Source organism: Ambystoma mexicanum, chromosome 3p (assembly GCF_040938575.1).
Source record: "Ambystoma mexicanum isolate Mex_15411 chromosome 3p, UKY_AmexF1_1, whole genome shotgun sequence".
In the NCBI taxonomy this organism is placed as follows: domain Eukaryota; kingdom Metazoa; phylum Chordata; class Amphibia; order Caudata; family Ambystomatidae; genus Ambystoma; species Ambystoma mexicanum.
In genome coordinates this window covers 219,256,091-219,281,411 of record NC_090925.1, presented here as the reverse complement: position 1 = coordinate 219,281,411, position 25,321 = coordinate 219,256,091, and the positions used below count along the sequence as shown (strand labels likewise).

At 47.1% G+C, this 25,321-nt stretch overlaps 1 protein-coding gene across 1 annotated transcript in view; it reads left to right on the top strand.

Moving 5' to 3' along the window:
- Positions 1-25,321, top strand: part of LOC138580282 (vesicle-associated membrane protein 1-like) — a 133,604-nt gene that overhangs the window by 102,689 nt on the left and 5,594 nt on the right. Inside the window, exons 2-3 of the mRNA XM_069650695.1 lie at positions 24,516-24,639; positions 24,835-24,993. Of these exons, the coding sequence (XP_069506796.1) occupies positions 24,516-24,639; positions 24,835-24,993 (283 nt within the window). The remainder of the gene's footprint in view (positions 1-24,515; positions 24,640-24,834; positions 24,994-25,321) is intronic.

Genomic DNA, 25,321 nt, shown 5'->3' with positions numbered 1-25,321 from the left:
ATAGCTGTCGTACTGACAGGGCTCGCCTTTGAAGCAGTGGTTCCCAATTAACACTTATGGGATATTTCTTATCCTGTTTAGAAGGTGACAAGCCTTCCAAGAGTGATCAAACTGTTGTTTCCTGGGCTGAGCTCAAATCGTTCTTTTTGGTGAAACCCAGCACAGATTCTGATACACAGGCCCGACCAATGTGCTGGGCAATACCTTAGACATGTTGTTTTCTGTCCCCGGATTGGCGTCCATTTTTCCAGCATGCCCTTTAGTCTGGACCGATCATTTTCGATTTCCTTTTGTCATTAATATATTGCCTCAGGTAGCGCAATCCATTTGCTGTCACCCCACCACCCCCCATCGTGGGTGACGAGCTATTAGCATATCTGTCCCACCCCACAGTGTAGGAACATTACGACCTTAGCCTCAGCCCTGACCTCATTGGCCATCCTTTAGGTCCCTATGAAGCAATCTAAACCACAGAGGGTACCTTCAGAGAAGTGGTTCTCTCCTGAACTGGCAGCTCTTCGCTCGCTTCGCAGGCAGATAGAATGCAAATGGCGGGTTTCTTACTGCCCTGCTAGCCGTCTACAGTTACGTAAAGTGGTTGTGCAATTCCCTGCTGAATTCTTTTCTGACAAAATTGCCTTGATACACCAGAAAATAGTAGACTCGGGTCCCAGTCATCTTCACGCACAGGCCCTGATAGGCCCCTGTCTTCTCCTCATAACTGGCCTTGTTTCCCAGTTTTTAGTAATGAGGATATTTTGAGGGCTACCTTTGTCCTCAAGTCAGCCTCTCCTGCCGACCCTATTCCACTCCCCATCCTTAAGAAAGTAATTCCACAGATTGTTTCTTGGGCGTCATCTGCTGTTAATCACTCTTTCTTGAACAGTTGTATCCCTGCCTCTTTAAAACATGCTATTGTGATCCCACTTCTAAAAAAATCTTCCCTCTGTTCTTTCTAACTTTCGTGCTATCTCTCTTCTTCCTTTTTTCAGGAAGCTCCTTGAAACCTTGGTGATGCCTTTACTTTGTTAATTCTTGGAAGTTTCTGGTCTCTTAGACCCTTTTCAATCTGGTTTTCTAACCGAGCGAGGGACAGAGTCTGTATTGGGGTCCGTTGTGGAGAACCTCTCCTGCATGGTGGATCAGGGTGGTGTGGGGGCACAGATTTTGTTAGACCTATTGGCTGCCTTCGACACCATTGATCACGCCAGGCTGTTGGACAGGTTTACCCCTGTGGGCATCTCAGGCCCGGTGGTGCACGTCTGGTTCAGTTCTTTTCGCTCAGGGCATGCGCAGTCTCTTCTTTTCTCTCCTTCTTGTTCTGCTCCTTTGCCTGTCTCCTGTGGGGTCCTGTGGGGTCGAGAAGATGTCTGCTCTTTCCGATCTCAATTTTAAAATCTATATCCAGTCTTTGGGTCTTCTTTTTCACTCTTTTGGGTTTAGGTGTTATTCTTATGTGGATGACACCCAAATACTGATCCGTCGTGAGCTACTTCAGCAACAGTCGACTGCCCGCTGTCAGGCCTGCTTGATGGCGGTTAACACCTGGATGAGGAGTAATTGGCTCCTCTTAAATGGCAACGAAACTTAAGTCCTGGTCATGGGTTCGACCGCTGGCTCGGCTCTCTGATCTGCTGCCTTTTGGCACCCCTCTTTTGGCCCTTTGCCTAAATCGGCCCTGGTCATTAAAAATGTAGGCATTAAACATTCATGCACACTGTCCTTGGAGCCGCGGGTTAGTGCAGTGTGCCAGTCGGTCTATTTTAAACTTAAGGTTCTTGATAAAGTCCTCCCCTACCTTCCTTCTCATCTATGGTGGCAGGCAGTCTGGACTGCTGTAATGTGCTGTATCTTGCTCAGCCCCTCTATCTATTTCGCTGCCTCCAGATCCTGCAAAACACTGCCGCAAGAATGGCCACAGACGGGTTGTTTTTAAGTCACTCTGTTTGGTGCACCTGGCCTTCTCTGGCCGGGGCCCTGAGTTTCTGCAGGAGAAATGTCTTCCCTATGTGCCCTCACATTCCATTCACTGTGCTTCACTGTTCTTGGTCCTGGTGCCTCGCTTCCACCGCTCTAGAATCGGATGTCAAACTTATTAAGTGGTAGCGGCCAGGCTATGGAGCTCTATTCGGCTGGCCCTGTGTGCGACACATGACCATTTGTCATTTCGTCGTGCATTAAAGACTTTCCTTTTTAAACAAAATGGTTAGATCGCTTCACGTTTTTACCAGGTTTTTTAGTCAGCCTTTCTTACCAGTAGCGCAATGATGCCCTCAATGGTGTAGGTGCGCTTTTATAAATGCTTTAAATAAATAGGGTCCTGTCAGCGAATCACTAGCAACGAAGCTGACAAAAATATTACACCAGTACATTTTGGAGAGTATAATTGTGAAAACTAGGCATGGCTTATACTTAGATTTTAATCTGCCACTATTCTGTGGGAGCACACAATTATCTGGATCAGAATTGCATTCAGTTAAAGGAAGTACCTGCGTGCTGGAACTTTGGGTTCCATTGGGCTTTTGGCAGGAATGTCAGTTTGCAACAGTATTTTTTTCAAACTGCAAGGCAGCTGCTGAGGGGTGTCAACATGTATTTATTTATTTTATTGATTTAATGTATTTATTGATATACATGAAGTTTCAATGCTCTTTTGATCACAAAAGAACGTACAATAGATAAGAAATCAGTGAGCTTCTTACAATGGGGTGAGTTTGAGTGACTTTCTGACATGAGGGTAATAAATGGAACAGTCACCGGGGACAATACCTGGGTGGACAATCAACATTAGACATTTTTAGGTGCAGATAGGCAGCACGGCCAGCTGTGTTAGGGCTGTGACCATGAAGGAGGCAGTGAAAGTGAGAGACGGAGACAGGTGAAAGGCAAGGGGAAATGTTAGTAAAAGCCAGATATGAGGTACATTAAGAGAGGACAGATAGGATCAGTAGAGTTACTTTTCAGCATGGAACATTATGCAAGTGGGATCTGATTAGCAGACCTCACTTTTAGATAAAGGTTTACCCACATTATTTTATATTTTAAAAAATCTATTGAAATGAAGTCCACTCCGCCCTCACGAATGGAATTCTCCTGATAACATCCCAGCAAAAATGGTTGAGTACCACCCTTTTGGCAGCTAGACATTGGAACACTCTCCCGCCATCTCTGAGAGCAGAACAATCGTACTGGCTGTTCAGGAGAGCACTTAAAACATTGCTCTTCAACTAACTTTGCAGTTAAGGGCCTCGCCCCTGCCTGACCGTATATCCCTCCCACTTTTCACCCGACCCCACCCCTTCTCTGCATGTCCACTCAAGACTAAAGTGTAACTGGTTGTAACAGAACCTTAATGCCTATGGGGTTAGTGTGCTTTATAAATGTAAAAATAAATCAAATCAAGTAAATCAAGGTGAAAGTATCCACTGAGGCCATCTGCATTGGAGTGCTGACATCCTGATATATGTTTGATGCATATATTTGCACCCGGAAAGGCAGATTGACCAATCACAAACAAAAATGGCCGCCACCATTAAAATAAGAAAGGGACTAGGTCCCTTTTCGGATAACGGCGGACATTATTTAACATCTTTTCCATGGCCGCCGTCATCTGACTTTTTTTTCATTCAGACGGGTGATGTGCTCGTGCTGGCAGACAAGGCTCGTGTCGGCGAACAAGGCGTTTAATGGCCCCCAGCCCGAGCTGAGACCCGAGCTTTGCTCGGGCCTGCCAAAGCTCGGGCTGGCAGGCCGTTAACATATGTCATGTCCACCCCAGTGGCAGGGCGTGGAAGCAATAGTCAACCTTTCAAAGGATAATTATGGCCCAGTTTCTTACTAATGCAGTTGGTTACTAATGCAGGCAACAGGCTGTTGAACCCCTTTGGAATTTAGCTGCTCTCAAATGGCACCAATTCCAGATTCACATGTGTCTCTCTGGATAATACATTTTTCCTGCTCGTATTTAGGAATCATTACAACAGTGGCTCTTTACACTTCTTGTTTAAAGTTCTGAAAAGCAGTTTCTAGGCAGAAATCCAAGGGCCTTTCTTTGGCATTTTCTTTGAGGTCAGATCATTAAACCCCTTGATAAATTATTGGTAATACCCGGTGAGGCCAAAGAATGCTCTCATCTGCATCTGAGTGGTTGAGTGTACCACATCTGGTCCTCTTGCATTTTTGCCTTACATGGCCGTTTCATACCTCCCCTTACTCCGGGTGACACATTGCTACTGCTCTGCACATGGAATACAGGGATGAATAGTGACTTAAGAGCATTCTGATTCCCACACTACTACTAAAGTGTCAGTGATTCCAAGCATGAAGGTGAAACAGGCACAGCCTGGCTGGTATACCTCTTTTCCCTCATCTGATAATGTGGCCGCAAGGCCAAACTCTACTTTTCAGGAGGCAGTAATCTGATAAAGATGCAGCACCAACAACAACCGTATGGTGGCACCAAAATGAAGGCATGTCCAACCACGTGTCTACAAAAATAGGACTATTAATTAAACTAACAAAACTAGAAAAAAACACTACTGGCCCACCCTTGTAAGTCAAAACACAGGGAAATCAGACTTTAGAATAAAGGTGCACTCTAGGTTTGTACACATGAGTGCTCAGGTAAAGACTGTAGCAGCAAAATGTCAAAGTGTATGGCTATTTCTTTCAAATGGTAAAGAAAGGGAAGGCGGCTTAAAAGTCACTAGGGTCCTTTATGGTGGACCAGGGGACAGGGCATCTTCAAATACCTTATGTTCTTGTCTTTATTGGCTCATCGAGGCAGGCTTTTCAGCATCAAGCTGGGAGACTGTGTGCTTTTATCTATGAGTCAGGGGTGAGTCTGAGAGCTGTGGTGATGGATTTCAATCATGCAGTATTGTCCAGCAGCAGCAACAGCTTGCCCCTTGCTTGGAAGTCATTGTCTTCACATCTAAGGCAGAGGACTCTGGAATAGACATTTCAGGTGAATTCCTCTTATCTTGAAGTGCAAAGATGAGCCAACTAAGGACAGGGTTTCCCCCTTATAAAAGAAAATGTTTCCACTGATTTAAGCAAGCCTGTTGTCAGGTGTCTACTTGAGGCTGCTGTTACATGTGTCATTTGCCTTCAGATGTCATACCCAGACTGCTTTGTCTGCAGGAAGTGTAGGGGTCTCAAGCATAATCCAAGATGGTGGAACCCCCTTCTTGTACTAAACTTCTGTAGGCTTCTATAACTCCACCCCATGCCCTCATCTGCCCACTTTGAAAGGACTCCAGTAATAAGCACTGTGGTGTGAGAAAGCCATTGTTACATTAGGGATATATTTGATGCCCTAACTCCTGGGAGGGTTCCTCTGACCTGCAGGAAGGAGTCAGCCCTCACAGAGTTTAAAGCGGCAGCTCCCTGGGCTGGGTTCCACATAGTAGTTGTGGGAACACCCAGGTCAGACAGTTAATACACACCCACCTCTGTCATGAGTCATTCACCTCACCAAGCTAACAGTAGTATGATATCCAAATCATGTGCCTGTATAATTGTGTAACTCCATAAGTCACCATGTCATGAATAGGCATGGTATATATTTGCAGTTTACCGTGCCACCAGGTGGCTGGGGTACACAATGATTATATTTTGAAGCAGAGGTGCAAACAATTAGAAAGCCACCTATCTTTTGGAACGTTGCGGTTCAGCAACTGTCAGGAATACACATAAGTTGCCCCTGTCCTGCTTCCTTTGCGGGGCAGTTGCTGAATATGTCAGTAGACAGTCACAGCAAAGGCACACAAGGGCACTATGATTTTGTATTGGCACACTATGAAAGACAGAGGTGGGGGATCTGATTAGCAGACCTGCCTTTCAGAAACAGAATTATCCACATAATGTGATTAATAAAAATAAAAAAATGTTAGGAGTGTGCGCCCTTGCCCGAGACATTCCGTAACACGCCCAGAGCCAAAATTGGTTATGCTCAGCCTTCTAACGGTCTGGCGCATCCTCAAGGCAAGAACATATACTGAGGCCTTTTGCTTTAAAATGTTCACATCCTTGCTTGGGGGGTCTGTACATATGTAATCACGGTAGAGATATGGCTCAATGCCAAAGCTTTGGATTTTTCTCAAATGTGACCCAGTTTCTTTCTCTTCCCATCAGCTGCCTGCTAAGGTAGGCAATGGGCCGATCATCCCCTTTTGGTTTAGCTGCACCAAACCCATTCCAACTCCAGACTTACAGGTGCCTGTCTGACATATAGTGCCCTGCCCACCATCCAGGAACTCTAGAGCTGGAACCCTTCACAAATCTTCATTCAAGTCCTGAAAAGCTGCCTGGCAGGCAGAGGTCCAATGCCCTTTCAGTGGTATCTGCATAGCCACAGATATGAAGTGGTGTCCCCTGTCCGCAGTGTATTTCTAGGGGGTATCCCAGATGAGTCAATGTTCTGTTCCACTCACAAGACCACCCAACCAGAGGGGGCCTCAGTTGCCCCACCTGACATCAAACCTTAACAGGTCTGAAAGGAGCACATTGATTCCTTCCTTTATGCACTCTTCTTGGGCCTGTAAAAATGATCTGACAATCTGTCAGGTGGCCAGGTCACCGCTAATGACCAGGCAGAATTTCATGAGCCACTTCCGGTAGGAACTTCCTGAATCCTGGGAGAACAACCAATCTCTGCCTGCACCCTGCCTCAGAATACTTGGGGCTGGCTGTTATTGAGCAGGTCAGGGCTCTTTCCCTGCGCCTGCTCCCCATTTTGGAAGAGAGCAGGGCTCTCGCATTGCACCTGCTTCCCAGTCTGCTTCTGGTGACCTGCCAGAGTGGGACAGTCCCTCTACTCCTAGAAAAAGTCAATCTGACCAGGGCATGCAGCTGAGGACAACTGGCACACTTCTTCCCTCTAAACAGAGGCCCAACAAGACTGCATTTCCCAAAATGTAATTTATCTCCCCAGCCCCACACAGGAATAGATAGTCCACAATGCACTATCCTGAACCCATTGCAGAGGACCGCACTGTGTATTAATTAGCATTGATATTGTACTATGGGTGTTGTAAATGTCACAGAGTGCACTCAGACAAGTACAGATGCCCACAATGGACTACATGTCCCACAATTCATGCTGCATCACTTAGTCGAGATACCCCCACTCAACCTTGCTAACTCCTGTCTCAGTGGGTAGCACCAGAAACCACTTCTAAAAGACCCTCCCAGACCTGCCACTTGTCCCACCAACATATACACCCAATATACTAGGACTGGGGGCTGGGATAATTTAGGAGCTGGCAGGGCTGTGGAGGAGATGACTCACACAGGGGAAGCAGGAAGGGGTGTCCGATCCACGGGGTGGCATGGTGGTTCCCTCCTCCTGTCTTCTCACACTGACACTCAGACTCCTTCATGGAACGAGCAAAACTGATCCACCAACGAAACATCAATGCAAACGTAACCGCCAATTAGAACCAAGACAAACTACGCCGCTGACGTCATGCAAATACCCTTCACACTGCAGAGCCCTTTCCAAAAGGTTTATTCCCATTTCTCTAGACATGGTGCCTTTATCTAAGAACTTCATCATCTTCAACCAGACTTAAAATAAAGTGTGTGATTCTGGGCACATTTCCTAATCTCCTATGCCTACAAGAGCAGGATCAATATAGGTTAAAATCTTGAATGAAGATTTGTGAAGGGTTCCAGCTCTAGAGTTCCTGGATGGTGGGCAGGGCACTATATGTCAGACAGGCACCTGTAAGTCTGGAGTTGGAATGGGTTTGGTGCAGCTAAACCAAAAGGGGATGATCGGCCCATTGCCTACCTTAGCAGGCAATCCCCTACCATCACCCTCTTTCCCATCTCCTCTTGGTCTCAACTGTTCCACCCACACCACACTGTCATGTGTGCACCACCTCCTATTTGAGTTCCTCGTGCTACAGCCAATGTTCACTGTAAAGTACTTCACTACTTCACTACTGTTTGGAGCTAGGGCGGCGCTATATCAAACACCTAAAAGCCCCACTCCCAGTAGAGTGGGCACAGTGGTGATCTGTTTGCATTACAAAACCAATAGATTCATTATGCTATCTCAACTAGACTATTGCAGCTCACTGTTCCCTGTGGCCACAGGAAAAGGCCTGCATCATTTGCAGGTGCTTCAAAATTACGCTGTTCGCATCATCAAGGCCGTTCCGAGGCAAGATCACATAACGGCGTGGAGGGTGTCGCTTCACTGGCTCCCTCTTCAGGCCCGTATTCATTTTAAAACAGCTACTCTAGTGCACAAATGTCTTTATGGAAAGGCCCCGGAATACCTGCAGACCCGCATAACTATGTACACCTCCAGGCGAGCTCTCCGTTCTGCTGATCAGGGAACCATTAGTGTCCCGTGGTTTAACAGGGTGGGCGGTCTCGAGAGAGCACTTCCCGTACGTGCAGCCCAGGTATGGAACTCCCTCTCGATCTCCCTTCGGCTGGTCAAAAATTTGAATACTTTCCATGTCTCTCTGAAAACTTTGCTCTTTCAGTAAAGATTATTTTTTCCTTGTGGAGTTAGACGTGTATCGAAGTTTTGTAATATTCATGTATGTCTTGTTTTCTTTTGTTGGTCCCTTGTGTTGGTGCCCTGATGCCTGTGGGTTTCTGGTGTGGTGTAAATGGATTAATTTTAAACGCCTATGGGGCTCATTACGAGTTTGCCAGTGTAGTAAAAAAGTGGCAGTAATTCCGTTCTGCCACTTTTTTTGGCAGTAATGAAATTGACGTCATTTTTACTGCATCACTGAATTCATTGTTTGGAGGTAAAGCAGAGGATTTACCTCCAGCAAATCCCAAAAATCAGCAGAATTACTCTAGCAGAATTACCGCTCGCATCAATTCCGCCAACATCTCCATGGAATCTAAAAATGGGGACTTACACTGCCTTTCCACCACTCGTAGTCCCGTAGTATGTCCACGGGACCAAGTGGTGATAATGAACCGATTATGGTGGTAATTCTTTCAATTTACTGCCAAACCCAGAATGAGGCCCGTAAACATACCCCTCGATCCCGCATGCAGACCTTTCAGCCCTTATAAGAGGATTTCTCCCCACAATCAAAGTGCCGGAATAAAGCGCCACCACGCTCATTTTAATCAAAGAATGTCAATCTTATAGCCTCAGATCTTAAGCAAATGCTTAGACTAGTGCTATATTCAAAAGGCAGTGCCATGTTCAATATGATTTGTAAAACAAAGACACAAAGTTCTCAAAGACGGTCAACATTCACAGGCGTTTGTGACGCAATCGCCATGCTTTCAGGGTAACAAGCCTTAGAGGTGGTGATGCCCTAATGAACCACGTAAGCATCCATAGGGATTTTGAAATGTTTGGGGTTTGCTATCATTTGCTGAGAACCCATCTTCTGTTTGCTTGCATATAAACTCCCCGGGAAAGAAGTAAGGGCTTTCGAACTCATTAAAAGCTTGCAGATGTGAGCAGTGCTAATTCCTGCAAAGAGAATTACATTTACCACGACTGGTAACTGTGGACTTTCCACTTGATTCTGAGTTGTGGTTAGTTCCCATTCTGGAGCCCTGTAGGACTTCATTGGGGAATGGAGTAACTACCTCTGGAAGTAACTCCACTGGAGGTCATTCCTCTATTTGTTTAGAGGTAATACTTCTATGCATCTGCAGGAATTTATAGTGCCTCATGACGAGTTTGGCAGTAATTCTGTGGTTTTTCTGCAGAATTACCACCAAACCTATTTAGCATTACTGCCTCTCAGTCTGGCATATTTACTGCCAGATTACGAGTGATAGTAAGGCACTTTATGCCAGAGGTAAATCCTCCACTTTACCTCCAATCTTGGAATTCACCAGCTTTGTAAAATTGGTAGAAATTCTGTTACCACTTAAAAAAGTGGTGGTAACAGAATGACTGCCCAAATCTACCACACAGATAACAGAGCTATATTCCTGAAATAGCGCAAGTCCGTTTCCATGACCCATCTCAGTCATTATGTGGACCTTTATGGGGGCGGAGGTGCAGGGTTCTACGTAAGACGCTTGTTGTGCTCAACACTTGGAAGAGAGGGTCCAATACACTAGTCGCCTACATACAGGGACATGTCCCTGCTTTGCCATGCAATGTTTTAGTTGAAAGTTCCTGTTAAAAATATTTAGTTAAAAAAAATGAAACTTCAGACCAGTAGTTCTACACCTGATAAAACACAAACAGGTCACAAAGTGATCTTTAAGGCATGCCCCGATTTTTCAAACTTCCAGGAAAGAAAACTAGTCATGTGTCCTCCCTCTGATAGAAGCATTCATCTTGGCCCCCCGAGCACAGAAAACACCAGGTTCCTGGGGAGAAACTCACTAGCGTCAAGAGCTTCTACCAAAGAGCATTGGCTGTGGCTGCAGCTCTTCTCCTGACACTAAACTAGGGCAAACTTGCCCAAAGTGCAGGGTTCTGTAACCTGTGGCTCTCCAGATGTTTTGAACAGAGAGTCCCATGACCCCTAACCATTGACTGTGGTGGCTGGGGCTCAGTCGGAGTTGTATTCCTAATCGTCTGGAGAGCCAAAGGTTGAAAACCCCTACTTTAGTGGGACGACTGCCTTGTCTGTTCCCCTTGAAGGCTTGACCGCTGCACATATGGTACATTCACAGCGTCTGCATGGATGTGGTGAAATCTTGGAGCGATTCCCATTAACTGTGTAAGGCATAAGACCACTTTGTAGAGTCCATCCATCTGGAGATATTTTGATCTCCTGAGGAAGATAGCATGTTTCCTCCAGGGCATTGTTTTGCTGCAGAACTTTCTAACATCTGCTGGGCCTATGATCCCTTTAATCGGTGCAATGGTAAGACTCAGAGTGAAGGCTCTCCAATGTGTATTAAATGGCAGGGAACTGCACACTCCAGAGACTGGGAAAAATTAACCTCAATATCGCATTGATGTTGTACCGTTGGTGCTGTACTTATCGTGTGACATCCCTGGCTTATTTGGGGCTTTTTCAAGATTATCTGTCAAATACTTCACTCAAAATGAGCAGTTATTTGGTTGTGCTCCCTAGCTAAGGGTGAAGGCTTTCAACCCGCCTTTCTTCTCCCAGTGAAGGCTGCCAAACCATGTCTCCCTGTCCCTTGTCCACAGAGGATATGCTTTAAAGACGAGGCGCTGTAGAGGGACAGGGGCCATCACTCTGGTGGGCTCCTGAACCCCAGGACACTGTGGCTAGCTGTTCATGTACTAGGTGCCTCCACCCGGCATTTTAATTGGGGGGGGGAACAACTTTGATAAAAATATACCGTCCACTCAGATGGCAAAGTGAACCAGCAATTCAATGTGAAGAAGTCTGGGAGGAGAGCCCAGGGGCAACGCGTTCATCCTGAGAAAAAGACGCAACCTTACAAGCACGATAGAAACGACCAATTATAATAATGTGTTAAAGGTGGCTGAAAAGGTCACATTCATGTATGTTTGTAGTGGTGTGTGTTCGCCCCACCCGTCCCTTTTATGTTTTTTTTTCTTAATTTTTAATATGTGTATTGTTTTTCTGTGCCTGGCGCTTCCCTGTAAGCATTGTTTATTTTTCTTTACAAATTAAACATGCGCTCTCTCCTGGAGATTGCAATTGGTGTACTCACCTTGACATGTTATGCGGGCAGGTAAAGAGCCTTGCCATCTTTCATTCTCTTAAATAATGTCCTATTTTGGAATGTGAGATTATGATACCAGGCCTGTACATTTTCTGGACAATCTTTTGTGCTGTGACTGTCCAAGGGTGTCTCGATGATCAAAAATAAACGTTGTTTTTAAAGAAGTGAACTCCACCGGCAGAACAGTGAACTCGTTTGCTATGCTTAGCACTATGCCTTCATAGCACCTAAATGTATTCAGTATTGTATGGTCCTGTTTATCTGAATTAGTTGCATTGCTTATGACCTCACCTGACTGCAAGTCCAGAGGTGCCTCTTCCTTAGAACTGGCACCTCACTCTTTATCACTTAGGAGTGAGTTTCTCCAGAACGCAAGCTATGGCCCATCAGGTTGGATGTATGATATGGCATTCATAACGCGCCTATACAGAAGTGTTTCAAGGCGCGACGAGGCAAGGGAGGGGGAACAGAGGGAAGACAAACAGCAATCCTACTAGGCCGGGTGTCGTTCAGATTGCGCAAATGCATGGGAAGGGCAAGGGGGAAGTGCAAGGGAGAGGGGGAGGGGAGAGTGCAGTACATGGGATAATAGGCTAATAACATAGTAAGTACGGCCAGCTGGTGGCAAGTCCAAGGGTAAGTGCGGACATCCGGTGTCAAGTGTTGGTAGAGGGACTGTAGGGATACAGTGACAGTCCAGAGTGAGGAGGTTGTCAGGAAGGCAGTGCAGGTGTGCGACTGGCAGTGGAGGGGACCTGGGCCCGAGATCAGAGGGTGGCCAGATAACCAGTGCAGTTTCAGCCAGGGGTTCAGCAGGGGAGAGGACGAGAAAAAGCAGAAGCAAAGAGAAAGGTTTTGAGGTGCTTCCGGAACTGAAGCTGGTACTCGTCAAGTTTCAGTGAGGCAGGGAGGCTGTTCCAGAGGGCGGCACCACCCGAAGAGAGAGATCTACCACCAACTCATTGCTTGGAAAAGCGACTGACCCTGAGGGAGTTGGAGGCCGATGAGTGAAGAGCTCGAGAAGGAAGATATTTAGGAAGAGAAAGATGTAGGTATTGAGGCCTCAGAAGGCCTTGAGGACAATGCATAGGGTTTTGAACTTAATCCTTGCAGCCACTGAGAGCCAGTGCAGGGATTTCAGTCCCGGAGAGATGCGATCCCTTGGGCTTGAGGCCAAGAACAAGCCTTGTGTAGGGAATTGCATGTATTGCTTTCGGCTCGCGGCGGTCACGCGCGCTCTCTGTCAGTGTTCTGAGCGAGAGCCGCGTGACCACGGGGAGACGGTTAGCGAAGCGAGAAACGAATCGGAGTGGAGCAGCTGTTCGGGGCTCCGGGGAGCTCCGTAAATAAAGGACTCACAAGTTACGTCCGTGTCGCTTCCACTTCTTTCAAGTGGCGACGAGGAAGCACACACGGAGCTCGCCGCGGAGCCTGGTGAAGTCTCCTTTACGGCCAAGAAGGAAAGTGCGCTGCCGTCAGAGGCGGAGAGGTTGGGCCTCTGCAAACGTGTGAGGAGCCGTGTGGAAGGGGAGGGGGGCTGCAGAGGCTGTCTCAGCGGCGCCGGGAAGTGGGGCGCTGCAGGGGGACAGTCTCCCCTCCTCTGTTGCTCCGAGTAGCTGCACATAGGAAACAGCTGGTTCCTGGTTGGTGCCGCCCACCCTGGCTCATTGGATAAGGAGGTGAGGAGCAGGGAGAAGGGAGGTTGGGCACAACCGGAGGGGGAGGCTCATCAGAAAGGTGGACAAGGACTAGAATTGGCCATTACAGTGTGGGAGCGTCTCCAGACATTGAGACTGTGGCAAGACAAAGAGGCGGCAGAACAAAAGATTGTGTTGGGAAGGGAAAACAAGTATATGGTTATTAACGTGGCATCAGGAAAAGTGCCACAGTGCAGCTTAATCACTGGGAGACTAGTGCACCTGAAAAGTGAATAGTATTGTCTAGCTGTGAACTACGTGACATTTAAGGGAAATTAAAGCACCTAGACACATATAAAGATGGCTGCAGCTAGTCTGTCGCCCCCACCACCGTTTCTGGCTGAACCCGGCGCTCCACCAATAAGGTGGGACAGGTGGAAGAGGCTGTTTGACACGTACTTGATTGCCATTGGTGGGGACAAGTTCGCGTCAGCTAGGAAGGAAGCAATTTTACTTCACAATTTGGGAACTGAAGGCAGAAGTGTGTATGATGGGTTGCCTGATCCTCCACAGCTGGGCCAAGGAGAGGTGGATCAATATTCCATGGCGGAAAGGAAGTTGGAGATACACTTCGAAGCCAAGAAGAACATAACTTTTGAGAGGCATAAGTTCTTCCAAAGGACACAAGGTCCACAGGAGCCAGTGGAGAACTTTGTGGCAGCGTTGAGGTCCCTTAGTCACACGTGTGAATTTCGACTGCTCACAGACTCTCTCATAAGGGATCAGTTGGTGCGATGTACCAATAATGTAAAGATACAAGAGAGACTATTGTCCAAAGACGCATCTCTGGAAGTAGCTATTGACACGGCAAGAAGCATGGAACAGACCCAGAAATACATGACTAATATGAAGGGAGAAAAGTTGGAGGGAGAAGTGGCTGTGGTGAAGGGACTACGTAAAGGAGTTTCCAACAAAGAGATAAGATGCTACAAGTGTGGAAGTAACCGCCACATTTCAACTAGCATGTTTTGTCCAGCCAGAAACATATCTTGTCTCAAATGCAAGAAAAAGGGTCATTTTGCGAAAGTTTGTCGTGAGTCGGGAGTGGTGCAGAACATTGAAGAAGGAGGTAGGGTGCCCGACCAAGAAGAAGATGGTGCAGTGAGGATCAGCAGCCAGACCAAGCATATACTAGAAGTGTCGGAGGTATCTAATAAAGGTGGAGCACCTTTAGATATGTTCATAGTCAACGGGAAGGCAATAACAATGAAGGTGGACAGTTGTTCGCCGTGGACTTTGATGTCTAAAGCAACATTTTTAGGTCGCATGCAGGGAGATGTGAAGGAACTGAAGGAACACAAGATTGAACCTTATGCGTATGGGAATGTGAAGATTGAAATTTTGGGCATGTTCCGGGCTTCGGTTGACTATAAAGGAAGAAGCTGTGAAGCGGAGATATACGTTACTCAAGAAGGTTCGACACTCCTGGGATGGGATGAACAGTGGAAGTTGGGTATCAGAATCCAAGCGAATGCAGAAAGACCTATAGATGTGGCTCAACTGAAGGATAGGTGGGAAAAGGAATACCCTGAAGTGTTTCAAGATGAATTAGGAATACTGAAAGGATTTGAACTTCAGATTCAGCTGAAGGCAGGAGCCACTCCAAAAGTGCACAAGGTGAGGCCAGTGCCTCACGAACTGAATGAAAAGTTAAGAGTAGAAGTGGAATCACTACTGCAAAGAGGAATAATAGAGAAAAGTGAAAGCTCTGAATGGCTGTCGCCAGTGGTAGTAGCAGCGAAGGCGAATGGGGATATAAGACTGTGTGTAGACTTGCGAGACTTGAACAGAAATATCTTGATTGATAGACACCCCCTGCCGATAATTGGTGATGAGTTATCCGTCTTGAACAATGCTAAAATATTTTCAGTCATTGATCTTTCTCAAGCATATCATCAGGTTCCACTGAAGGAGGATTGTCAACATTTGACGGCATTCATTACAGTGTTTGGTACATTTAGATATTGCAGGATGCCGTTTGGGCTCGCTTCGGCGGCAGCTGTATTCCAAAGGGTGATGGAAACGGTGCTGTGCGGAGTGAAGAACATTATTGTATTTCAAGATGATGTGTTGATATATGCGAATTCCACCGAAGAACATGAGGCGGTGTTGAGAAAGGTGTTAGATAGATTGAGGGAGGCAGGATTAACGGTGAAAAGGAGCAAGTGCAAGATTGGTGTGCACAGGGTTGAATTTCTTGGTCATGAAATAGATGAAAAGGGTGTGAGGCCTAAGAAGAATTTGGTGGAAGCAGTGAATGTTGCACCAGTACCAGAGAATAAGGAACAAGTGAAATCATTCCTAGGTTTGGCCGAATATTACCATAAGTTTGTGAAGGATTTTGCAAAAGTGTCGATTCCCCTCAGAGGTTTGCTCAAGAAAGGGGCAAAATTTGAATGGTCAGCAGAGTGTGGTGTGGCTTTTGAGTGTATCAAGCAAGCGGTGAGCGAGGCACCCTCCATAGGAAGGTTTGATCCTAAAGATAAAATTGTGTTGGTGGTTGATGCGAGCATGCTGGGGCTGGGAGCGACATTGGTACAGTATGACAGGGACAATACTGAAAGAGTTATTGCGTTTGCGTCTAGGACGTTGAGGGGTGCAGAGTGCAAATATTCTGTTATTGAAAGAGAAACCTTGGCTATGTTCTGGGCAGTAAGCCATTTCAAGTATTTCTTGTGGGGAAGAAGATTTGTGGTTAGATCGGATCACAAGCCCATGGTTCAACTTTTTGAGAGTGGAAGGTGGGCGTTAGGTTCCCCAAGGATTAGCAGATGGGGTTTGGGGCTCCAGAATTTTAACTTTGATGTGAGCTATCTGCCGGGAAAGAAAAATGTGGTGGCGGACTGTCTGTCCAGGTTGCCGGTAAGTGGTGGCCTTGCGGAAGACAGAGAGGCAGAGGAGGAGTCAGTTGTGGCAGAAATACTGAATGCAGTCAGCAAGGTTGAGTGGACACGGGAAGAGGATATTGACGAGGATCTTAGTCTCATAAAGGACTGGACCGTGAAGGGTTGGCCTGCAAAGGGAGATTTGGATAGTAAATTTAATAATTGGTGGGAGATAAGGGATGAGTTGAATCTGTGTGATGACAGGCTAAGAAGAGGAAGGTGTGTTGTACCTCCGCAGTCTCTCAGGTCGGTGCTGGTTAGTTTGGCTCATCAGGGTCATCCGGGAGAGGCTGCTATGAAAAGAAAATTGAGGCAAAATTATTGGTGGCCGGGAATCGATAGATGTGCTGAAAGGTTTGTTAAAGATTGCATGACCTGTCAAATGAGTGACAAGTGCAGAGTAGTGAGGGAGGCCCCTTTGATACCTAATGTGGTGCCAGACCAGCCTTGGTGCAAATTGGCGGTGGACATTATGGGTCCTGTAGCAGGGCTAGGAGGTGGCCAGAGGTTTTTATTTGTTGTAGTGGATTTCCATTCTAAATGGTTTGAATGGGAAGCGGTGAGAGAGGTTACAGCTAAGGAGTTGATTTGTTTTTTAGAGAGACTGTTCCTTAAAGAAGGGGTGCCTAGTGAAATTGTGTCTGATAATGGCGTACAATTTGTATCTGAGACTATGAGGAAATTTCTTGCAGGTTATAGCATAAAGCACACAAGGACAGCGTTGTATAATCCTAAGGCAAATGGTCTTGTGGAAAGAATAAATAGGTACATAAAAGGGGGTCTGCAGATGGCCATGAATTCGGGACAACCGTGGAGGGAGGTATTAAGGTTATTAACGTGGAATTACGTCACCACGCCACACTCCGTGACGGGTGTATCTCCTTTTGTATCACTTAAGGGCAGGGAACCTGGGACAAGGCTTTGTCCAGGATGGCTGGGAATGGCCAAAGTGGTGAATGTTGATAGGGACCACATTATGAAGCTTATTACGTTGAGTCAGGAGAGAAATAAGGAATTGTTTGATGACAGGAGGAGGGTGAAAGAACAGGAATGGAAGGTTGGTGAGGAGGTTTATGTTAAGAATCCCAGACTGGTAAATAAATGTGTGGAAAGTAAGTTCCTGGGACCGAAGAAGATAAGTGCGGTAAGAAGTAATGTGGTTATTTTGGAGGGAGGTGAAGTGTGGTCAAAAGGAAGGTTGGCAAGAGTAGGTGATGTGAATGTCAGTAAGTCTGATGAGAAAATGAGGGAAGGGTTGGTGAAGGTTGGTAACAGTACATTAGGAAGGGAGATGAAAGAAGGTGCCGTAGATGGAAAAAATGTCAAAATTGATAATGATGCAAGAGCTAATGAAGAAGGGTCGCATAGGACTAGATCAAAGCCTGTGTGGATGAGGGATTATGAAGCTCGAAATACATTGATCTCAGTAATGCAAATGTAAGTTTAGTAACATTTTAATTCTTATCGGAAGTGATTGTATTTCCTATGTTTTTCAGGTTGATCAGTTACATTAGTTATTTTGCTGACTGTTTCTTCTTTGTTGTGGTTAAATTTTGGGTTATATTATAAAGGGGAAGATGTGTAGGGAATTGCATGTATTGCTTTCGGCTCGTGGCGGTCACGCGCGCTCTCTGTCAGTGTTCTGAGCGAGAGCCGCGTGACCACGGGGAGACGGTTAGCGAAGCGAGAAACGAATCGGAGTGGAGCAGCTGTTCGGGGCTCCGGGGAGCTCTGTAAATAAAGGACTCACAAGTTACGTCCGTGTCGCTTCCACTTCTTTCACCTTGCAGTCCTCTTCTGAATAAATTTCAGAGGGCGGAGAGTAGAGGCAGGCAGATTTAGAAAGAGACTGTTGCAGTAGTCCAGCCTAGAGAGAACCAGAGCTCTGAAGAGAGTGAGCTTCTGGGGGGAAGAAGAGGAAAGGAAGAATACCTCTGAGGAGGTGAAGCTGGTAGTGGGACTTCTTAGAAACTTCAGAGATGTGAGGAGAGAAGGAGATTGTGGAGTCGAAGATGACCCTAAAGTTTTTGGCCTCATAGGTGGACGCAGGAAGAGGGTCAAGAGAGGCCGGCCAGAGAGGGACAGGAAAGGAGGGAGCAGGTGTGCCGATAAGGAGAATCTCAGTCTTACTGGCATTCAGACAGAGATCATTGGCAGCACACCACTCCTAGTTGGCGGACAGACAGTCAGAGATGAGAGAGGGAGAAGAGGTGGCTGTGGGTAGCCTGAAAATTAGCTGAGTGTCATCCGCATAGCACTGGAAGTTGGGGCAGAGCACTGCAATGCGTGGGCAAGAAGTGACAGGTATTGGTTAAACAGTCAGGGAGAGAAGTTAGACCCCTGGGGAACACCACAGGCAGAGATAGAGGAGAGGAAGGACCGCAGTTGAACCTGAGAGGGTCGGTCAGAGAGGAAAGAAGTCAGCCACACCATAGCCTGACCGGTGATGCCCAGGTTATCACGGAGACGATTTGAGCAGGATGGCATGGTTGACCATATCAAAGGCAGAAGAGAGATCAAGTAAGATGAGGACACAAGGAGTCAAGGTTGGAGAGCAGGTATTCACAGATGTTCAGGAGAGCAGTTTCCATGCTTCTGGAAGCTCAGAAGCCAGACTGATGGTCATGGAGACAACCAACAGATTCAGTGTGAAGATTAAGCTGGGAGATGGCCAGCTTTTCCAGGAGTTTGCCCAGGAAAGGAGTGATGGAGATTGGGCGGTAGTTGGCCAGGCAAGATGGGTCGGCAGAGGGGTTCTTAAGAAGAGGGTGCACAAGGGAGTGCTTCAGGGGGTAGGGGAAGACTCCTGTGGTGAAGAAGTGGTTGCAGAAGTCGGCCAGTGCAGGAGCCAGGGAGTCAATGTGGTCCTTGATGGTTTTGGAGGAGCAGGGGTAACCTGTTTTGACAAGACTTTCATAGATCGGACTTGTCTAGAAACCTTGTCAGGGGAGAACAGGGGAAAGGCAGAGAAGGGGGGAGGAGAGGTGGGCAAAGAAGGGCCAGAGGAAGAGCAGGGAGTAGAGGATGGAAGGTGAGAGGAGGAGAGCGAGGACAGGATGTCCTGTGTTTTAGAGATGAAATGAGAAGCCAGAGCCGTACAGAGGGCCTGGGAAGGAACAGGGGAGGTAGAGACTGCAGCAGATTGGCCAGTTCCTTGCAGATTTTAAAGAGTGCAGCCGAGTTGTTGGATGCCGCAGATACGTGGGCTTGGATGTGGGCTCTCTTCTTGGTGAGGACCGATAGCTGGTATTGCCTTGGGAGCAGTTGGAAGGCCAGTTTGTCAGAGGATGTACATGAAGCACGCCATTTCCTCTCAGCCACCCTGCACTTGCGTTTAAGGGTGATGAGGTCTGAATCGTACCACGAGTTGTACTTGGCTGCGGGATTTGGGCTTCGGGCAGATCCTCATGACAGGTGCAAGAACGTCGAGAGTATCAGATATAGCAGAGTGGAGCATAGAAAGGGCTGTGTCAGGGTGTGAGTCAGCCAAAGGGGGATGTGGGTGAGAAAGTGGTGGCGAAAGCCTCAACTGACACATGCTTCATGGGTCGGATGACCAAGAAGTTGGGTGGCAGTTCTGGAGTTGGTTTGGCCTGCGGGGTAGAGAGGGTGAGATGGGAGGAAAGGAGAAAGAGATCACTCCAGGAGAGAGGAGTGGTGTGAGGGACAGAAAGGGGAAGGTCTGAGGAGATCAGAGCATCCAGAGTATGCCCTGCAGATTGAGCTAAACCAGAGGGGAGAATTTTGAGTGAGAGAGAGTCTCAAAAGCCACAGAAGAGTCCAGAGGAAGGACAAGCTGGGGTTGTTGTTCCCCGGACTACTTCTTTTATCGTGGAAACTCATGAGAAATATGAAGGACTCTGCATACGAATAACCCGGATTAGACAGGGACAGGATTTAGTAACCTGAGTTGTTGAGACTTTGGCTAGTGTGGCAGCATAAGACTGCACCAAAGTGGGGAACCAGAGCTCCCAATCCTAAAGACATTCTTGTTTGATGGCACTGTTAGCACTGCACGTTCTCCGACTGCTACACGGCCATGACAGCCACAGGCCTCGACCACACATCCAAGCAGTGGCAGTTACTATCTTGTGCCCACTTGATTTGGGTGGTCCGGGATTAGGTACCCAAGGACGATTGCAGAACACAGATGAAGAAGACTCTACTGCACCACAATCTCCCTATTCAGTGCATGGTGGTATGCCATTCTCCTAATACACCGTGCTTAAGTCTGGGGAAACCTTGCTTGGCTAAAGCAAAGACTAAGCCTGACTACACTTTTTAGTTATTGGCCATCAATCACCCAGGGAACAATGGAGATCGCACAGAAGTGGGTCCAAACCGGCTCAGTACCCCGACGGGGGGATGCACATGGAAAGGATGTGTTAATAAAAGTCTTGCATATGCTTGGGAGGGAAACAAAGTATGAGTTTGGCAGTGTGCAAGAAAGCGGCATTAATTCCGTGGCTTCCACTTTTTTTGGCAGTAACAGAATTACTGCGCTTTTTACTGCAATGTTGGATTCTGAGTTCGGAGGAAAAGTGAAGGATTCACCTCCAGAAAAAAACTGGACGTACATCCTCACCTTTTCCTCACAAATCAGCGGAATTACTGCCGCGGCAATGCTGCCAGAATCCTCACAGAGTCCTAAGGACGCCAAAAATAGGGATTTATATCACCTTTGTAGCAGGGGATCATACCACACACCTTACGGGAGATAGGTGTAGGTGGGCACACAATACACTTTTTATATACCTTTACCGAATTTTTTAACCGCCTGTTATCTGTCTACAACCCCGCTTACATGTGTTCCAGATCACCCTGGTGAGCCCCCCAGTGGCGTGGAGAAGGGATGGAAAGGCAAAGGTTAGAGCAGGATGGTTTCCCCCCAAATACCCCAAAGGAGAAAGACACTGGGTTAAAAAAACTGGCACCCAAAAGCAGAGGCGGACAAAAGAATGCTGGTGTGCGGTTCTTTAGTTGTTCGTTGAATCGCTTATACTTTTTCTTCCGGTGCACGCAGTGGTTTTTATATGTTTTTGTATAAAAAGGGTAAAACACAAGACACTAAATAGAAACACTATTTAACTAAACCTACGCAGCTGCATATATTGAAGAAACCTTCCAAAACTATAAAATAAACTCTTTAAAAATGATGTACAAAGTCTCTACAATGTACGATATAAAAAACGGTTCTACGTTATTTCGCCGAATGATTTTACATCGTGGGACTTTTCATCGCCACCCTTTCATCGCCAAAAACTCCTTTTTTTAATTTTTTTTTATTTATGGGGGGGTTTCGCCCCCCCAAACTCCCCCTTAAATAATCATTCCCCAAACTTAGATAAACATTCCCCAAACCGCACCAAACACCCCCCCCCATAAAAAAGTTTTTAAAAAAAGTTTTTGGCGATGAAAGGGTTGGCGATGAAAAGTCCCACGTTGTAAAATCATTCAACGAAATGCGTGTATACCATAAAAAACTAGCTATAGGCTCCTTACTTGGGAGACAGCCTGGTCTGTGCTGTTTCAAGGTCCTTGCTGTTGTCTGATGTTCTCCCTCTTCTGCTTGGTGCTCTCTTCTGGTGGCACCCTGGCAGGCAGACTGGCAGCAGCAGTGTGCAGGACCCCAAAGTCAGTCTCTAATTTGGCTGACCTGCTTAGGCTTAGTGCAGCCCAGCAATAGTATGCAACACGAGGGCAGTCCTCTATATACAGCTGTCTGGGCTGCTTATGTCATCTGCAGCCCGGCTTGATTGAAGCACATGGGAGGGGGAAGGAATTCTTCACCTTGTCCACGTCTGCCATTTGTGGTTCAGGGAGTCCTGGTGGGCTGCCTGTAGGGAGTGGACCTTTTAAATATTTGCATGCGGCCTAGGAGGGCTGTAAAGTTGGGGGCTCCCCCTCCTGAAGGGAATGCCTGTGTGTTGCCGTGGCCCACAGTGGGGACTGTCAGCTACCTAGGGCGCGGCAGTTATTACGGGCGCTCCCCTGCCTGCCTGGGCCAGACATACTGAGTGCCTCACAACTCTCCTAAAGATGGTTAAAAAATCATTAAGCTCCCAGCACTCTGCTTGTGCCATTCAATGTTGTTTTTCGAGAGTAAAGGTCACGCACGAGGGTCCTTTACTCTATGTGTTTCCCCTTTTGAATCCCCGCATGGCAACTCACATTTTATTTTTTGTATGTGCCCCGCAGCGAGTTACACCCTTCCACCACTTGCAATCCCGTGGTAAGCCCACAGGACCAAGTGTTGGTAACAATAACAAGTTTGGTGGTAATTCCGCAGATTTACTGCCAAATTACCACCAGCATTTTTTCAAGACTACATGTACACGCATGGGAAAGGGCATTGTGTAAATTAGATAGATAGTTTCTAGAACGGCATTACATTATTATTTATAAAGAACTACACCTCTGGGAATGTAAAGTTACATTTTGTAGCAGATTATAATTGGAAATATGTATCCAATTGCCTGTATCTGGGAATGGTTGCCGCATTCAACCTATTTCTGCATTTACATAGTCAAAGCCTTATCTAATCGTAGCTCAGTTGGATATTCAAACAGAGCAAAGGCGGAACCAACAGCCTCCAATAGAGACTTACTATGATGTGAAACCTGTCCAGTGCCACCTGGACCTCGTCACAGTCATTGACCAATCAGTACTTTGTGGATTGCAACTCCAGGAATTATGCTTAGTTTAAAAGATCAGTCCGACAAAGACTATTCTGCTAAAATGAGGAGCCTTAATGCCGACTCTCCTCATATGATACTGCTTTGGTGCACGTACAAGATGGCCGTGGCCAACTGGAAGAAAGATGGCCAAAGTATACATAAATATATTGATACCCATGCAACTCTTCCCCTGTCTGGTGTATGCTGCTTATGCAGACCTGTAGGTCAAATGACAATGAGGGCAACTCTTGGTGGTGGCCTAGCAGGAATGTTGGGGTTCCAATTCAGTATGTGGTTATAAAAGTGCATTCATGTGGGTTCTCCTGACCCCTGACATTGCCTAGTACTGAGAGGAGATTTCTTGTTGCTTGTATTTGCCCGGTTCTTGTGGGTGGAGGGGGGAGATCCTTTGCTTTTGCCACTGCCTGATTCTGAAAGGACATATTTTGCTAAATTTCCTTACCTGTGTCTTGAGGGGAGATTTTTTGCTACATGCCACTGGCTGGTTCAGAGGGAGCGGGGGGGACATCCATTGCTACCCGCTACTGCCCAGTTCTGATTAGAAATATCTTGCTACCTTTTCTTACCTGCGTCTTGAGGGGAGATATTTTGCTACCCGCCCCTGCCCGGTACTGAGTGGAGATCTCTTGCTACTTTTCATTACCTGCCTCTTAAGGAGCGAGATCTTTTGCTACATGCCATTGGCTGGTTCTGGGTGGATATCCCTTGCTACCCACCACTGCCCGCTACTGAGTGGAGATCACTTGCTACCTTTCCTTACCTGCGTCTTGAGGGGGAGATCTTTTGCTACCCGCCCCTGCTCGGTACTGAGTGGAGATCTCTTGCTACCTTTCATTACCTGCCTCTTAAGGAGGGAGATCTTTTGCTACATGCCATTGGCTGGTTCTGGGTGGATATCCCTTGCTACCCACCACTGCCCGCTAGTGAGTGGAGATCGCTTGCTACCTTTCCTTACCTGCGTCTTGAGGGGGAGATCTTTTGCTACCCACCCCTGCCCAGTAATAAGTGGAGATCTTGCTACCTTTCATTACCTGCATTTTAAGGTGGGGGAGATCTTTTGCTACATGCCATTGGCTAGTTCTGAGTGGAGATCCCTTGCTACCCACCACTGCCCGCTACTGAGTGGAGATCCCTTGCTACCTTTCATTACCTGCCTCCTAAGGGGGGAGATCTTTGGCTGGTTCTGATTGGAGATCCCTTGCTACCCACCACTGCCTGCTACTGAGTGGAGATCTCTTGCTACCTTTCATTACCGCTACTGAGTGGAGATCCCTTGATACCTTCCATTACCTGCGTCTTAAAGGGTGGGGGAGTCTTTTGCTAAACACCACTGCCTGCTACTGAGTGGAGATCTCTTGCTGCCTTTCATTACCTGCCTCCTAAGGGGGGAGATCTTTGGCTGGTTCTGATTGGAGATCCCTTGCTATCCACCACTGCCCGCTACTGAGTGGAGATCTCTTGCTACCTTTCATTAGCTGGATCGAGGACTAACTCTTGTGCCCTGATATTACCAAGTGGTCGTAAGGGGTGATAGATAAAGTAGAGGATGACGCTGCCTCATTAGACCTTTCGATTGCATTTTGTTTATTCCTGGCTCTTTTGTGATTCACCAGGTCTGCTCCGCCTGCAGCCCCCGCCCCTGGAGGACCCGATGCCCCTCCAAGTGGTCCCCCACCACCTCCTCCCAACTTGACCAGTAACAGAAGACTGCAGCAAACACAGGCACAGGTGGAAGAGGTGAGTGACCCCAGGTAGTCATGTTGGGGCCCTGCTTTTACCCTTTCCCTGCATTCTCAGATAATATCACTCTAGTCTGTCTCTTTTATCTTTTTCCTGTGCCACCAAGCTCTCTGTCATTCCCACAACCTCCCCTTAGTCTCTCTTTGCCATTTATCCACTATCTCTCTTATGCCGCTTCCCCTTCTCTCTTAGGTGACGAGTATCCTGCAAATAAACATGGAGAAAGTACTGGAGAGGGACGCAAAACTCTCAGAGTTGGACGACCGGGCTGACGCACTGCGAGACGGGGCCTCACAGTTCGAGAGCAGCGCTGCCAAACTAAAAAGCAAATACTGGTGGAAGAATTGCAAGGTGAGCGAGGAGCGCAAGTGGATGCCACTGGCATCCTACCATCCAATGACCTTGTTCCTGCCCGCCATATCGCGCCCTGTATCAGCACTGCTTATGCCATGTCTATTGAGGCCGCCTGAGCTCACGGCACCCACCACATGCACTCTGATTAGTCTTCCCTTTTCCTCACGCACTGCGGTTGGACTCTTAGCTATTCAACCTCTTAAAAGAGAATTGCCTTCAGCCGTGCCTCACCAAGGGTAGCTCATGACACTCTATAATGCAGGACCAATCTGTATTCCAGGCTGACTTAAATATCCCATTGGAACCCAACCCCTAATTAGGTGGT